Source organism: Hyaena hyaena, unplaced genomic scaffold (genome assembly GCF_003009895.1).
Source record: "Hyaena hyaena isolate Hyena2069 unplaced genomic scaffold, ASM300989v1 scaffold_660, whole genome shotgun sequence".
Lineage (NCBI taxonomy): Eukaryota > Metazoa > Chordata > Mammalia > Carnivora > Hyaenidae > Hyaena > Hyaena hyaena.
The window spans coordinates 327083-345272 of NW_024081292.1; the positions used below are offsets into that span (position 1 = coordinate 327083).

The following is an 18190-nucleotide window of genomic DNA, read 5'->3' on the forward strand; positions in this document are numbered from 1 at the left end:
TTCCTTTTGTAACATCACACTCTATCAGTTACATATTGGCCTGCTGTGGGCCTCTGCTTTCCACTCCCTTTACTCTTTCATATTCATCAACTCTGCCTTAGGGATTTCACCCAATCCTATAGCCTCCTGCCCCACCTCCATGTGACTTGCTCAGAAATCTCTTTAGCCCAGAATTATAGACTCATCCTTTCTACCTATTTGGTATCTCACTTGTGATGGCTATAAAAATTTTCAATGTGGAAGGAGTAGATTTTTGATTTCCTCTCCTAACGATGTTCCTTCCTCAATTTTCCCCATCCACGGGTTTCCTTAACTTCAAAAGCTAGGAGTTAACCTTTCTTCTTTTTCCCTCAATCTCCCGTATGCATTCCATTAGGGAATCTTATTGATTCTACATTTAAAACATAATGAAAACCTTCCCACATCTCTGTCTACCATAGTCCAGTCCATCAGCAGCTCCTCCCTGGCTAAGAGTGGCTGGTCCCACCGTGCCCTCATTTACTGCTCCAACATTTATGCTCTACCCAGAAACCAGAGCACTCTTAGTAACACAAATAAAAGCACATTATTACCGATCTTGAAGCTGTCATTGGCTTCCTGTAATACAGTCCTAACTCCTTATCCTGGCTTGCAAATTTCTGCATGACCCAGCTCCTCCCTACTTCTCTGACCTCATCTCACCTCACTTCTTTTTCTCCTGTTCCTTGATTATACCATTTGCATTTCCTTCTTAGGGCCTTTGCACTGGCTGTTTCTTTGCAGGGTGCTCTTCCATCTGAGTTTTGTGTGGCTAGATTCTTCATGTCTTATAGATCTCACTTAAGCATCTCTTTCTCAGAAATATTGTCCCTGACCACCCATCCACTGTAGCCTCCCAGCCATTCTCTATCAATATCAGGAAAGTTCTTGCTAATATTTCTTCATTATTTATTTATTTGATGCCACCTTCACTAGATTAGACTGTAAAGTCCTTGACAACAGCTGTCTTGCTGCTTAGTCTCTACTATTTCCAGAGACTGGACCTGCCATCTAATAGACACTCAAGAAGTATTTGTTGAATAAGTGAATAAATGAATGAATGAAACTCAAGCAAGTCCCTGGTATAGCTTAGACATCATTAGTTTAAATAATCTTATATATCTCTGTTATTGATGTAATGTTACTTGTTTTAAAGCATGGATATATTTTTTTTCATCAGAAGGTACTTGTTTTATAGAATATTTTCTTGAACTCTTGGCAAAATTTTTTACAGGTTGATTAAGTAAAATAGTAGGGTTGCATTTAACTGGGAAATGTCCTGAGCCTTTATGTGTGTCTTCCTAACCATATCTAGGTAACATTAGTTTCAGTGAAATGGTTTTAAGCGGTTTCATTAAATTTAAAGGTAAAGCAGGTGGTCAAGAATGCAGGGTTTGAGTGTTTATTCTAGATTCTGAAATTTGGACACTATCGCCCAACATTTTCTGGTAAAGTGAGAATGAGAAACTCAAAACCGACGGATTTATGAGGGAAAATTAAGGGAACGTCATTCTTCATCTCTTGAAATGGGATTTCCTAAGTCCATGGACAGGATGCCCAGTGCAAGTTTGCTAAAAGTTGGCAGCTATGTTGATGATATGGTAGTTCTGACTTTTGGATTGTGGTATCGGAATTCCCTCTTATAAGACATTAATGTGAAAATATAATGACATTAACTGATAAAACATAGAACTACCCTGAGTGCTTTGAAGAAAGGGAACAGTTCAGGATTAAATTTAAAAGATAATTAAATTGTTGTTATATGTCTTAATGAGCTTTTTAAAAAATGCCTTTTCCTACATATGAAAATAATCTTGTCATTTTTTTTTAGAATACTTTTCTGAATTCTTTCTGTTTTGAAGCAAGATTGAGATTAATAGAAATAGGCTTTAGAAAGATGTGGAAGAGACTGTTAATATTACTCATATGTAACTCATTAAAAAATTGTAATGTAGTTCAAATCATTTAGGTGCAGTTGTTTTTTCCAAGCTCTATTGAGGTATAATTGACAAATAGAATTGTAAGATATTTTAGTTCTACACCGTGATGATTTGATATACATCATGAAAGGATTTCCACCATGAAGTCAATTAACACATCCATCTAGGTGCAGTTATTAATCCATTTGAGCATGAGATCTTTTTTCTTTATTACAGTTGATCTCATACTTAGTTATATATATGCCTGCCTTCAAGTCCAAGGTTTTTTGCAAAATTAGCAGTGTACAATGATGATGTCATATGGTCTCATGGTTGTAATTGTTAAATAGTTAGACAACAGGAAACATTTGTAAAATTAAAAGCCTGCAGTTTTGGGGGCACTGGGAGACTCTGTTGGTTAAGCATCCAACTTCAGCTCAGGTCATGATCTTAGGTTTGTAGGTTTGAGTCCTTCATCGGGCTCTGTGCTGACAGCTCAGAGCCTGAAGTCTACTTCAAATTCTGCGTCTCCCTTTCTCTCTGCCCCTCCCCAGCTCATGCTCTGTCTCTCTCTGTCTCTCACAAATGAATAAACATTAAAAAAAAAAAAGCCTGCAGTTTTTAAGCAGATGTCTTTGATGTATGTATAATGTGGACAAAATACATAGTGACTAGAAATGGAAATCATTGAATAAATCTGATGCTCTATTCCCTTTCTGAAATGGAGTAGTGTGAATACACCATCTATTCCCTTCATTTTAGAATACTTCATTCTTTTTGCCATGTAGTATTGAAGTGCTAAAGATTGGTTAGAAAGTATGAATAAAGTGAATCTTTTCCAAATTTCCATAATATTTTAATTGCAAGAATGAGGGACTTGATGAATTTAATCAGTCACTAAAAACAAGTATGCTAATTAGGCATCCTAGCTCTGGATATTTCTAATGCTACTAATCTTAGGAGAAACTAGTATTTAAAAAAATAATGTGTTGTATAATATTTGATAAATAAAACATGATACAGCTTAGTTTGGCTTACTTAGGAGCTTTGTAAGATAGTATCATAATATATTTTGTCTTTTGCAATTAATACTTGTATACAGTATGGTTTATAAACTATATATCCATAGGTATAGGAATAGTTTATTTAACTGTTGCATGATACTCTATTGGCTGAATATTATCACAAGTAAATTAATAACCGTTTATTCATTTTCCCCTCAGTGAACTTTAGATTTTTGTTTGTTTTGTTTGTTGGTTTTAGTTTTTCTGCTATTATGAATATTCCTGCACATATATCCTGGTGACCATTAAAACAGATAATTAGGAGGGAAATCATAGAATTGGGATATGAAAGTACTCACATTACAATATAAAGCAAAATTATTTTCAAACCATAGGCTTTTCGGCCTGTATACTTTATACTTATACTGTATACAGAGAGCCAGAGATCTATTTAAACTAAGTGTTACAGTATTGATCAATCATAGAATTGGGATAGGCAAAGCTTACTCAGCATTCCAGTGTAAAACAAAATTATTTTCAAACCATAGGCTTTTCAGTCTATATACTTTAATAGAGCCAAAGATCTCTCTCTGTCACCTCAGTGTTAACAGTATTGATCAAACACTTACTGAAATTTCATATTGAGTGTTACTATCTGCAGGTCAAGAGAAATAATAGAAACATGTACAGAGTTCACAGCAGGATCACAAAGAAAATTAATAATTTGAAAACAGGACCCGGTGAATGATTCTGTGACTAAAACTGATACCAAGTATATTAAACTTAAAAAAAAATATGATGTGTTAACTTACAAGAAATTCTTTTTTGCAAGACACAATGATACTATGTCCTACCTGGGAGAATATTTGGTTACCTGCATATTAGTCTCCTCTATTCTTGTCTGGCTATGATGCCAACTTGCATACTACCTTGCCTGAATCTTTAAATTGTAGCTTTTATTTAAGATTATTAACAAAGGAAATTTAGAGGTCACTTTCAAAATGAGTAGGGGAGTGCAAGATGGTGAAGATCCTGGGGCTAATAAACCCTAAGTCAGGTTAATTAATCTATTTAGTTAGTTTTCTTTAGTAGGATGAAGGACTACTAAGTTTTCATGAGGGTTTAGACAGATAAGCCAGGAGTAGGAACTCTTTTCCAAGGAAGGAACTCAGAGACTATAGACAGCACCTTGTGACTCCTCTCAGCACCTGCCCCTCCTGCTCCAGAGATGCTAACTGTAGGAGAGAGGAGGAGAAGGAAATTGAAGTTGATAAACATTTACATCTCCACTTTTGCCACAGGTGTCTGTATAACACAATACATGAATGATTATTTCAGTATATTAAATTATTGGCCAGACTTTTGTCAATGAGTCAAATGGAATAGTTCAGGTTAATTGAAATCTTCTGAATGACTAGGTATTCTTGAATCCTCCTGAATCATTTCTTAGAATCTTTCCATTTTAGGGGCTCCTGGGTGGCTCAGTTGGTTGAGGGTCCATCTCTTGATTTTGGCTAAGGTCATGAGCCCAGGGTCATGGGATCAAGTCCCATGTTGGGCTCTGTGCCGTGTGTGGAGCCTCCTTAAGATTCTTTCTCTCCCTCAGCCCCTCTCCCCCATTCAAGCTTGAAGAAATATTTCATCCTTATGAATTAAAATAGTTAACAATTTAAAAAGGTTTTAAAAATCATCTCTTCTGAATTTTCAGTGATTGTATTACAAACATATTTAATCACTTAATTCATATTATAAATATTCATTTGCAAGCCAGGATTTTCTTACTTTGTATTATATGTTTTTTTAGGATTAAAGACTAGTGCTAGACACACTATACATGTGTAGCAAAGTTTTGGAATGTTTTCAACTTCTTTTTAAAATAGAAGAAATGAGACCCTTATAAAGGATTATAAGTGTATTAAGACTTACTCAACAAGGATATAATTCTCATATCATAAAAACAATCAAGGAAAAATATTTTCAGCTGGATAACACTCAACTTAAGAATTCCCAGCATAGTCCATTTCTTTGTAAGGGATCATAAGTACTAACTGAATTTTACCAGAGCTTGAAAAAGCAGAAATTACCAGCTAGTTACAGAAAAATGAGAAATGAACGTGAAATAAATCAAATAAAATTTTAAAATAACTTTTAGTGTGTGTCAGATTTCGATTAGGTACCTTTGATTTCTAAATTGAGCGAAAGCACGTATTTACCCACCTACCTGTATGCTGTTCTTAGTACAAAGCTTCCATTTACCTAAATTATTTTGTTTAATTTTTTTTGAGAAAGAGAGAGAGCATGGGGGAGGATCAGGGAGAAGGGGTGAGGAATCCCAAGCAGGCTCCATGCTGTCAGCACAGAGCCCACTGTGGGGCTCAATCTCACAAACCATGAGATCATGACCTGCACCGAAATCAAGAGTCAGACACTTATCCACTGAGCCTCCAAGGTGCCCCAATAACTTCCATTTATTTTAAAAAACTAGTATATAAGTTTCATCTTTCAAAGAAACCAGTGCTATTATGAATGGGAGGACACAAGTGAAAACACCAAGAGCCTAATATTTGAAATCATTGATTGCATCAATGCCTTTTTTTTTTTTTTTTGGAGACTGGCTTAAGTTATATTGCTTCAATACTATTTTTTATTAAGTTTAGTAACAAAATTTTTGTGATTTCATTCCATTACAAGACGGTTGAAGAATAGCAAGGCATCTACAGATGGACATCGGTACCTGTTTCGTGGCCGGATCAATACAGAAGTGATGGAAGTGGAGAATGTGGATGATGGCACAGGTAGGTAATTAGTAGTTTTAAAATGAAACACCAATAGTAAACTCCCTCAAAAGACAGTCTTCTCACACGAATACTTCTTTTGTAGTGCATTACAGTTTAGGAATACTTTGTTAAGCAGAGCAGTTGGAGGAGAAAGGCAAGATAAGGAAGAATAGGATTCTTGTTAAAGTGGGAAATTATATTTGGGTGAAACACTAGCATTCAACACAGATATATGAAGAAATTACTGAGTAGGAGTGACATACACACTCATATTCCCTGGTATAGCCAGCATGAGTGCAGAAAATAATGAATGGATTTATTTTCTTTTTAAGTTATACTATATTTTATAAGTATATATGTGATTTTTTATATTAAATATATTTTATTATATAACATAATATATATTTCATATAATATATTATATTCTATAATATAATATAGAAAGCTCTAGATTTGTTTTAGCTATATAGCCATTATGTGTATAACCATGTCAGTTTTCTTATAGAGGAAAGTTGTGGATGGTTTGTGTGGTTTGTGGAAAGTTGTGTGGTTTCTGTATTTTAAGTGTTTGTTTTAAGTATTTTATTACTTATAGACGGTACATCTTTGCAGATTTGAAGGTACAGACATTGATGTATCGGTTCATGAAATCACGATTAGTCACAAACATTAAATAAAATGAAGTTAAATAAGTTATTTTTATTTGAAAAAATATATGAATCCTATTATATGATTATATACTAGTCTATAATATGAATGTTTGGTAAATTGGATCACGTTTTTCCTCAGTGATTTTAATTAGATTTCGAAGATAGGCTTCAAGGAGAAAAAGACAAGATGGAGTAAAATATATTAATTGTTGCTAAATGATTTTATACAGAAGTGTCTGTATAATACTCCATTTAAGATCAGATTGGGGCATAGGTCAGCTCCCCACTACCACATACCTTTGTTACTGTCTCTTAATCCCAGAGGGGAGAAGAATGTTTATCATACAGGGGTGCAGATCTTCAAAAATGCTCACCTGTGTGCCATTTCTCTAACACATTGTTGGTATCCTAAAAATTGTCCAGAACATAAGATAATAAAGCATGATTGTTGCAGGTAAGGGGGAAAGACGTGCAATGAGCAAAACTCAGGTGTACTGCCCAGGAGCCAAGTTGTCATGGAATAGGGGAGGGATGGAGGTGTGGAGCTGTCTGATGGCTGGCACAGCTGAAAATCCCTTTCTGTGCTTCAGGCTATAATACAGGTGCAAATACATGCTCACATGTGGGACCTAGTAGGTTATCTTTCCTTGGCAGAATGTGCACAATATTTTTTAAAATTTTCTTTGATATCTATTTATTTTTTGAGACAGAGATTTAGTGAGTGGGGGCAGGGTGGAGAGAGAGGGGGAGACAGAGAATCCCAAGCAGACTCCACATAGTCAGTGCAGAGCCCAAATGCGGGACCCAAACTCACGAACCTTGAGATCATGACCAGAGCCAAAGTCAGACGCTTAACTGACTGAGCCACCTAGGCACCCCTACAATATTTTTATAAGGTGGCATTAATTCATTTTAATGCTTTGAGAGGAGACTAGTGACACTTAGGAATGTTGCCTGTCTAAAATGTGAACAGCTCTCTTGCTTCAGTAACCCCATTGCTAAAGAGAATATCCAAAAGTCCATGTACTTAGGTCGGGGGAAGTAAGGCAGGGGAAGGCACACTCTTTTACTTCTTGGCCTCATCTCTCCCCAGTGGAACCACCTGTCCCCTGTTGCTTCAGCCTTTGTTTTCTTCACACGGCTCCCGGGTCTCACTTTTTTTCCTCTCCCGCAGATGGTGTGGTTGTTCCATTCATGCCATCTGCATTGGTCATCTAAGTGAATTTTGGTAAACTGTGATGAATTTTGATAATGATTACTATGCTGTGGGAAATGGGGGCATAAGATAAAGAAAGGAAGAGCCCAGGGCATTTGGAGGCATGGGCATAAAGTAGCATCTTCAGCATATTTGTGTCAGATGTATGGGAGTCAGCCTGTGTGGGGTGATAGAGCTTTAATACAAGTGGTCTTTGGATTTAGCCCCATGAAAAAGTTCTTTTAATGCTGGTAAGATTCTAGCCTTCAGTATCTCAGTACCTGAGGCACAGTAGCATTATAGAAACAAGGCTGCAGACTCTGGTAGATACAAATTAGTGGGGAAGACAGGACATTTCAGGATATTTCATGATAAGTTCTCTAATGAGTTCTTCCAAGGCTCAGTTTTCATTGAAATATGATGAAGAAATTAATCACACTTTGTATTATTCAGTTAAGGTTTTGTTTCCCCCTTAAACATATATATGCAGCATGTTGCAGAAATTTGGCTGCAAAAACTTGCTAAAATGTCACTTAAAGAAATTTTAGGCTCCAGCTGGATACCTTCCCTTTGCTTCCTGCAAAGAAAAGTTGGTTTTCTCATAAATGTGCCTACTAGGTCTTTGGAAGGGAATATGTATCCTCTGCCAGGTCATGGAAATTTAAAAATAGAATTTCTTAATACAAATAGGATCTTGTAGACCAACTCATATACCCTGTTAACGTTTTGGATGATAGAAATGAGGCCACACTTAAGAACTAACTCATCCACATTTACCCAGTTGTTTAGAATGGAGCTGGGACTGGAGTAGGGTTTCTCAGGTGCCCATGGCCACACCTTGAGAAACATGGGGCAGCGGCTCCATATGAATTTTAAATGTATGGGGACCACTGAAGAGCAGTGAAGAGGTAAGGCATTAATGTGTAGAGATTGACTTTGGTTGGATGTTAGTTTTAAGAGACAATCTGGGTGCTGCAGCAACTTTCTCCTTTGTCTTCTTGATCATTTCCATCATGGAATCTCTGTTATTTTTGTCGTTGTTGTTGTTGTTGTTTTTATGAGCTCAAGTTTTAAGTGTTCTTACTATCTACTTATAAGTGGGAGCTCTGATGCTGATAGATCTCAGCAGAGCTGATCAATGTCCATATACCAAGTTCTTCTCGTACTAGGACCCTGGATGAGTTCAGTGAGGGATGGAAAATACTGTCAGGCTTTCCTGCTCATTGCCAAACCACTTGCATTCACACTGTTGATCACTGCAATAAGAGTTAAATATATTGTTTAGATATCAGTTTCTTGATGTTTTGAGTAATACTTTTTGACCGTTTCTTTTGTTTCATAGCCTGAGTATATGGTACTTGGCTAGCTTTCATCTTATGAAAACTCATGCTATTGAAAGGATACCAGCGTTTCCACTGAGAGTTATAGTAGTATCAGTTTTAGAAAAAACTCATCTCATTATGTAAAACTGTGCTGAATTAAGAGTGAGGAATTTGCAAACTGTATAGCTTGAAAGTAATTAGTGAATTGTTCAGGGCTGCCCCTTGGATTTTGTCTTTTTGGAAAAAACATCAGTGCCTGGAGACTGTAGAACTTGGATATTTTACCCTTAATGAATGACAATTTTCCATTCCTTTTTGACACTTCCTATAGAATTAATTATATTTTAGATCCATTGAAACTTGCAAATTCCTGCACTTGCCATTAATGTTCTTTCAGTAAAAAATTATTTTTAATATATTTTTTTAAATTTTTAAATTTTTTTTCATTCTACTAATGAAAAACACTGTTAGGCTTTTCCATGATCTTTATGTAGCTGTTCTTTATAAGTAAGTTCAATTCAAAGTTATTTTTTAGAATGAAGTTATTGAGGGGTGCCTGGATGGCTCAGTTGGTTGAGCACCAACTTCAGCTCAGGTCATGATTCATAACTTCGAGCCAAGCCCCATGTCGGGCTCTGTGCTTACAGCTCAGAGCCTGGAGCTGCTTCATACATTAAATAAATAATTAATAATACATTAAATAAATAATAAATAATAATAAATAAATAATAAATAATAATGTATTTATTTCTGAGAGAGAGAGAGCATGAACAGGGAGGGTCAGAGAGAGAGACACACACAGAATCTGAAACAAGCTTCAGGCTCTGAGCTAACTGTTAGCACAGAGCCCGACACGGGGCTAGAACCCACGAACTATGAAATCATGACCTGAGCCGAAGCCGGACAATTAACTGACTGAGCCACCCGGGCACCCCTCCTTTCATTTTAAATTATTAGGTGACATAAGCTATTGTTTCAAAATATCATATTGGTACAGAAATGAACCTATCATTTGACAGAATAGATTTTACAATCAGTTAACAATTTCGCTTTCTGTACATGAAACCATAGCCACATGCAATCACAAGCTGACCTCTCTGGTTTTGAGTTCAGTCATACATTTCCAAGGGCAGTTTGAATGCACAGGTTGTAGTGGTTAGTCAAGGCTTCATGGAAGATGCAGGTACACTTTAAAGAGAATAAAATGTTGCTTAGGCAGAGAGCAGGGCTGGGTAATTTGATGAGAGCCTCAGCCTGGAGAACAGGTAAGTAGTCACATCACAAGGAGGAAAACAGTGAAGAGTGGCAGGGCCACAGAGGAATGCAGTAGAAAATGGCATTGTTCCATAGAGTGGGGTCAGTTTAAAGAGAAGCTCTAAAGCAGTCCTCCATGTTTTCACTTGATTCAGTGAAATCAAAGTGTTTTTCAACACAGAGCCCGATGTGGGGCTCAAACCCACAAACCATGAGATCATGACCTGAGCCGAAGTCGGACGCTTAACCAACTGAGACAACCAGGCGCCCCTAAAAATTCCTTTTAAAAACAGATGGCAGGCTGCCTGGGTAGCTCAGTGGTTGAGCATCCAACTTCAGCTCGGGTCATGATATGACTTATGGGTTTTAGCCCCGCGTGAGGCTCTGCAATGATAGTTCAGAGCCTGGAGTCTGCTTTGGATTCTGTATCTCCCTCTCTCTGTGTCCTTCCCCTGCTCTCACTCTCTCTCTCTCTCTCTCAAAATAAACATAATAACAAAATTAAAAAAACAAAAACAGATTGCAGTTTCCTGATGGGGGAAATCTTCTGCCAGTTTGAATCTGTATTTGATCAGAAATTGTTATTATTAATAGGATTATGACACAGTATATGTAATATTATGGCATATATGTATATATTTATTATATATAATGTATCATATTGTATGATATTATATATAATATCCAATATAATTCTCTCCTGGCTCAGACATAACCTAGAAATTTTTAAAGATTATTATTTATTTTGAGAGAGAGAGAGAGAGAGTGAGCAAGCAGGGGAGGAGCAGAGAGAGAGAGAGGGAGGGGGAGAGAATTCCAAGCAGGCCCTGCACTGTCAGTGCAGAGCCTGATGTGGGGCTCAAATTCACACTGAGAGACCATAACCTGAGCCAAAATTTAACTGACCGAGCCACCCAGGTGCACTACTGTAAGTTGGAATGTTTAAGGACCCTTAATATACAGATTCATTTGAGAATGCATTTTTGGAATAGTTAATCTGATCACAGATACCTTGTGGTGATTTTGGAGCTAAAAAGACCACAGACACTAGATTATGTGAGCATGAGTGCTAACCGTGTCTGCCTGTACTCAGAACTCACCAAATAAAATAGGCCATTTGTGAAAAAACAAAGAAACAAAAAATAAGTACAGTGCCACAAAGCTATTTCTCTAAACCACCTTTAATGTTCTGTGGCTCACTTTCCTGTCCACCCACCATTACTGTTTAGTGACTGTCAGGGAGATGAATGAAAAGTGTCACTTTAAATTGGTGCAGGTGCTGACTCAGACCTTTGTCATATGTTTTTTCATTTTGGAATCTTTGCTTTACAGACTGTCATGCCAGTAAAGTCTGGATACAAGTAACATCACTATTCCCTACCTGCTATTAGGCAGAGAGCTGCCATAGAGGGTTTCCTGTTGACATTTTCAAATCCAGCTTGACAGGGTAGCCAAAGTTATGCGAAGACCTCGAAAAAAACAATGTGAATTCATACTCAAAGAAAAACCTCTTTCTATATGGAATGATGTGGTTTTTAAGAGTGTGTATTTGAGGTCAGGGGCATCTGGGTGGCTCAGTCAGTTGGGCATCTGGCTTCGGCTCAGGTTATGATCTCACAGTTCATGGGTTTGAGCTCTGCATTTGGCTCTGGGCTGACAGCTCAGAGCCTAGAGCCTGCTTCAGATTCTGTGTTTCTCTTTTTCTCTGCCTTCCCCTACTTATGCTCTGTCTCTCTCTGTCCCTCAAAAATAAATAAACATTAAAAAAAATTTAAAGAGTGCGTATTTTTCAGTTTTTCATGAGCAATGTTAATGGATTAGCATTTGTACCTTTCCATTTATTGAAGATTAGGTAAATGTACTCTTGGTATGTTCCATTCATTTGTTCTGATTCTTATTGTGTGGTTCATTAAACAGCTGAAAATTGTTCTGTGGGGTATACTCTGCTTTTGAAACCTAGAATAATATTTCAAAGTAATATCAGAAATACAAAATGAATCTGACACCTTGGATATTTGATTATTGAGATGAAAATTCTTTTAAACGTTCTTCTTTTATTGCTTTAGGAACTTTAACAATATTTTTGGACATAGAGGAAAGGAATGTTAATAGTTCAGATGTTCAGTTTCATATAATAATATTAAGAGTTAGAAGTGTTCTATTCCTAGCCTAAGTGTCCATCAACAGACGAATGGATCAAGAAGATGTGGTTTATCTATACCATGGAATACTACATGGCAATGAGAAACAATGAAATCTGGCCATGTGTAGCAACATGGATGGACCTTGAGGGTGTTATGCTGAGCGAAATAAGTCAGGCAGAGAAGGACAAATACCATATGTTTGCACGTATAGGAGGATTAGGAGGAACTTGACGGAGGAACAAGGGGGAGAAGAAGGGCGGAAATGGTGGAGGAAAGGGAGAGAGGCAAACCATGAGAGACTCTTGAATGCTGACAAAAACTGAGGACTGATGGATGTGGGGGGGAGGGGGGGATGGGCATGAAGGAGGGCACTTTGGGGATGAGCACTGAGTGTTATGTAGAAACTAATTTGACAATAAACTATTTGTAAAAAAAATCAAAAAAAAAATCAAAAAAAAAAAAAAAGAGTTAGAAGTGTTCTATTCCTGAGTACTGAATACATTTAATATATAAACATTTTATGTTTTGATTTTATGTTCTTCAATTCACACATTTGAAGCAAAGATACTTTTATGAATTCAATGTTGTTAGAATTTTTGTGAATTGAATTGTTGTGTTAATATAATATTATATATTATATTTGTTGTTCACCTTTACCCCCATTAATTTCCAGCTGATTTCCATAGTAGTGGACACATTGTTATCAATGGATGGAAGATACATAACACAGCAAAAAATAAATGGTTTGTGTGCATGGCAAAAACACCTGAAGAGAAACACGAATGGTTTGAAGCTATTTTGAAAGAAAGAGAACGGCGAAAAGGTGAGTGTATGAATTGGGCACTATTACACTTTTGTGAAGATTCTAATTTAGCAAGAAAGCAGATAATGGGCAGAAAATTATGAGAAAGTAAAAAGGTGTATGATGTTCACCTTGATTTTCCGTGTGAGGGAAGACCATTGCTAAAATACCTTATGGATACTTATTATCATTAAAAGAAAACTAAAGCCTTGTATAGTTAGTGAAATAATTATATTGTGGCCAGCAGTGTCTTTTAAATATTATATTAGTCTGTGGAGGCTGCTTTGACAGAATATCACAGACTAGGTGGCTTATAAGCAACAGGAATTTATAACTCACAGTTCTGGAGTCTAGGAGCCCAAGATTCAGTGTCTGGTAAGAGCAGTTTTCCAGTTTATAGAGAGCCATCTCCTCACTGTGTCCTCACGTAGCAGAGGGGCAAGAGATCTATCTGGGGTCTTATTTAAAAGGCCATTAATCCCATCTGGAGGACTCTACTCTCATGACCTAATCACCTCCCAAACACCTTACCTCCTAATACCAGCATACTGGATGTCAGGTTTTAACATATGAATTTGGGAGGCATGCAGATGTTCAGTCTACAGCAAATAGTTTCATTTGCTTTAAAAGTTGTTCAATTTTTTTTGCACCTTATTCTCGCCATTTCTAAAGCATCATCACAGAGTTTTCCTATAAGAGACAAACTTCCATAGTATAAGGCAGTGTTCTAGGGCTTCCAAAAGTTGTTCTCTATATATGTAACAGTACAGTGAAAATTTCTAGACTAAATATGTTAGTGTCCCAATTATAGATTAAGGCCTTTGGTTATACATTAAGTTTTTACAATGCCTTTGAATATAATGCAAGCCAATAAGGAGTTTGTTCACATGAGAAGTGCTGGTTCAAAATTGCTTCACGATTTTAGCAAGATTCGCAAAAGGTATTTGATCCAGCAGTATTCAATTCTGTGAAGTTTATCCGCAATTAAGCACATTTCTGTATTTCAGCTAAGAAATAGAAATGCCTGTGTCACCACTATTTTCTTTAGCAAATAATTGATAAGAAACAAGACAATGTTTATTTCTTTTCCCGGAGACTTAAGAATAAAATATCTCATTGCTGATGAAATTTTGAAGCACAAAGAACCCATTCTTCTATCTTCAGAAATTTTCCCTTGAAGAATATACAAAGCTCCTATTTCGATTAAAATATTCATAGCACACATTTATACGAGTGTTACCAAAGCATTTTCAAATACTTAACTCCTTCGATTGATCTTGGATGGAGAACTAGTTAGAAAAATTTAAAACGAAGATTATGAATACTGAATAGCCGATTCTTTCAGTTTTGTTGAATCCAGAAATCAATTCAAATAGCGTAGCAAATCATTTAAAAGGTAAAATACATTTTTCATCAAGTTGAACCTTTATTTATTTTTTCAGAATGACTATGCATACAGATAAACCTAAGGTGATAAAGGAAGGGAGGAAGGAAAGAAGAGAGAGAAAAAGAAAGAAAAGCAAGCACATCAGCGTATTGTATAAATGTATTTACATGTTAACAGGTTCTATCCTTAATGGAGTATTCTCTATTATTGATGAGTGGTAATTGCCCATTGTAAAAATAAAATTTTCATAAAAATTTTGTAGCTAGAAAACTAAAAATAATTCAAGTATTTCTTCTGCAACAGTTTGTCCCATCCGCTGACTGTGGGCATTCCCAGGCTTTCAGCTCTGATACTGGTCTCCTCTAAGATAGATTCTTGTCTGGGTTACCTATTCCCACCAGACTCACGTCCACATCTACACTACCACTTCCTCCCTCTCTCCTGAGCTTCCTACTCAGCATGACTCCTGGACTCTACCTGAATGTCCAAATTCAACCTGCACAGCACTGGACTCCTCTTTACCTGAAACCCTTTTCCAAATATTCCTCTAACCCCACTCCCCAGTACGAGGCTCTTAGGTCAAAAGCTTGGAAGCCATCCTGATCTCTCTTTTCTCCATCATGCCTGCATTTAACCCTTTGCTATATCTTATCAATACCACTTCCTAAATATTTCTCAGCATCATTCTCTTTGCCCTGTAGCCCCTACTGTTGTCTTCAGGGGCTTGAACTTGCCTGGGTTTTTGAAGGTTCTTCCTAATGGTCTCCCTCTTTTTAAGCCCTGCAACCTTTACTTTGTTCCTGTATTGTCATCTGAGCTTTGTTTCCAAAGCAACAAAACTTTCTTTTTTGTCCTGCCCTGCTTCTCCCCTCCTTCTGGGGGAAACCCTTACATGCTTCCCTGATACCTCAGGGATGAAGTACATGGAAACTGCAGTTGAGCGAGGTCCCTGCCTTACCCATCAGTGTGTCCCCTGTCCTCTCACCTAGGGCCCAGAGCTGTGTGCCCCTGTGCTGCTTCACCTTAGGTAGCTCTTGTGATCTCTCTCTCTCTCTCTTTCTCTGGAAATACTGTTCTCTCTGCATCTAAACACTGGTCTTCTGTGAAACCTTAATATTCCTGTGTGGAGGCAAGATCCTCTGAATATGCCTCTATTGTATCACAGTTTCTCCTTTAAGGCTGTTTCCAGGGCTAACCTATTCAGTTGTGCCCACCTAAATCTGCAGAAGGGGTGCAGGGAGCCTGAGGTACAACTGCTATTCTTCCAGTGGCCAAACCACGTGCCTTTGGGCACAGTTAGCACAAAGGTGCCATATGGTCCTGGAGATCCTGTCTTGACTGTCTCCCTGGCATCTCATGAGCTTCTTGAAAGTGAGGGTCTTAGTTCTATAGGAGCTCTGTATCTGCAATCCCCTGCACGTGGTAGACGTGAAATAAAGATTTGTTTAATGAAGGCGTGAGTGAAGAGACTTTTTCAGCTACCTGTCCTTTGTTTCATTTTTGATAGGTTTAAAATTAGGAATGGAGCAAGACACCTGGGTAATGATCTCCGAACAGGGTGAGAAACTTTATAAGATGATGTGCAAGCAAGGAAATCTGATCAAAGACAGGAAAAGAAAACTGACTACGTTCCCTAAATGCTTCCTTGGAAGGTAGGGTTGGTAGTCTAGGTGCATGTATTTCTTTCATATTTTTACTATCTCATGTGTTAACTTTCCTTTAATGATTTGTTTTTCTTTAATGAATATTTCTCTAAGCATTTTTTTAATATTTCTTTACTGTCAGCATTTCCTGGGCCATAGTGGGGTGAAGGGATTGATCTAGGGCCAGATCATACAAAACTTAAGATGTCTATCCATTCATCCATGACTTCAACAATTTCAGATGTACTGTGTTCCCAGAGCAAAGTGGAGGTTGAGGTCAGGAAGGGAGTGGCAAGCAGGGGGATTTGCCTATAAGGGACAAAGTCTGGCAAGAATCTGAGTACAGGGCCTACGAGTCAGAGAAGACTGGAGAAGTGAAGACATACAGTCTAACCTGGCAATTAATTCAGAACTTTGACAGCTGGGCTCAGCATGAAGGCCTATCGATGAGGAGTCTGGAAAAGTAGGGCATGCAAGGAACCTGGCACAGAGCAACAGGCAGGGAAGTCACCTGAGCTTTTAGCATAGATTGCCTCTGTGTCCTTATGTATGTGGAATATCTGCTGAGTTCAGCCCACAGGGCTGAAGGGAAGGGCGGCCACCTTCAGGTACCACTGATTAGGCCAGTCCCTGTGTTGGCTTTTTCCTATACATTCTTTCTAATCCTCAAATGCATATGTAAGAGTTAAAACCTTTATATTTTTTAAATATTCAAAACCTAACGATCAGGGAGTGTACCATGCCCACATTCATACAGCTAGTAAATGCCAGTGTCAACTCTATATGGAGCAGTATTTGAAAGCTCCGATTTCCCCATCAGACCGTCTCTGTGCAGATCTGGTCCTACCTCTGGCTAGTTGAGAGATTTGGAAAGTTTAAATTTTCTTTTCCTCTCTAAAAATGGAGATGATTGTAGTGCTTACCTGTAATACCTACCAGAATGCCTTCTTGATTAGTTATGTAGACACAACAAAATAACTATAGGTCGCAACAGCTCCCAACCCCATTAGAGGAAGATAAGCCGGGAAACCCTGGCCTGCAGGGCTGCATGGGGTCTCTTCATCAGTGGGCATGGTCCTCACAGCTGCCAGCAAGCTAGGGTCGCCATCATTGGTAGGCCCCCAGGTGACACTCAGGCAAGAGAAAGAACAGATATGAGCCCACCTTGACTTGGAAACTTCAAGCTGCAAAGACTCTTTCTTTCTTTCTTTCTTTCTTTCTTTCTTTCTTTCTTTCTTTCTTTCTTTCTTTCTTTCTTTCTTTCTTCTTTCTTTCTCTTTCTTTCTCTTCCTTCCTTCCTTCCTTCCTTCCTTCCTTCCTATCTTTCTATCTTTCTTTTTTGTGTTTATTTATTTTTGAGAGAGTGCAAGTGGGGGAGAGGTAGAGAGAGGGGGACAGAGGAGCCGAAGCAGGCTCTGTGCTGACAGCAGCAAGTCCGATGTGAAGCTTGAACTCAGAACTGTGAAGTTGGACAATCTACTGGCCAACCCAGTTGCCCCATGGAGACAGTACTTCTTATACTAACCTTTGAGGCATAACTTCCCAGCTTCTCATAGGGACATGCCTACTTATAAGAGAGTCACTTCAAGCTACGGCTTCTCACCAGATATTTATTCATATTGCATTTAGCCATTAGGGGTCTTCTTACCATAAGACTGCTGCCCACAGCACAGCTGATGCCCTGCCTTCATCAGGTTCTAGGAAACAGCTACAAAGTTAATCAAGGGTTGAGTTTTCCTAATTTAAAGAGCAGGGGTTTTGTTAACCCTTTACCCTGACCATAGTGCATGTTAGTTACAGCCTTCTCCAGAGCACCTGGTACACAGGAGAGACTCAATAAATTTTAGCTATGTCCATTGTGGCTTTTTCCATAACAGCATACTACCTTTGTGTTACAGCCCAGGTTGGAGATTGTTTTTGACTGGATCACAATCCTTTTGCATTATGTTAATGGGATCTTCTTGTGGTTTCAGTAGGTCCCACAATAAAGCCACCCATTAACTTCCTTTTGTACCCCTTCTCTTTTTTTATCCTATCCTTCTAATTTATAGAAATACTTAAGAAGTGCTCTTTTC

The 18190-nt window shown here is 37.9% G+C and overlaps 1 protein-coding gene across 1 annotated transcript in view; it reads left to right on the top strand.

Annotated features, from left to right (window-relative positions):
* Nucleotides 1–18190, top strand: part of PREX2 (phosphatidylinositol-3,4,5-trisphosphate dependent Rac exchange factor 2) — a 299267-nt gene that overhangs the window by 102729 nt on the left and 178348 nt on the right. The window contains exons 8-10 of the mRNA XM_039216921.1: nt 5633–5736; nt 12957–13106; nt 15980–16124. Coding sequence (XP_039072852.1) covers nt 5633–5736; nt 12957–13106; nt 15980–16124 — 399 coding nt within the window. The remainder of the gene's footprint in view (nt 1–5632; nt 5737–12956; nt 13107–15979; nt 16125–18190) is intronic.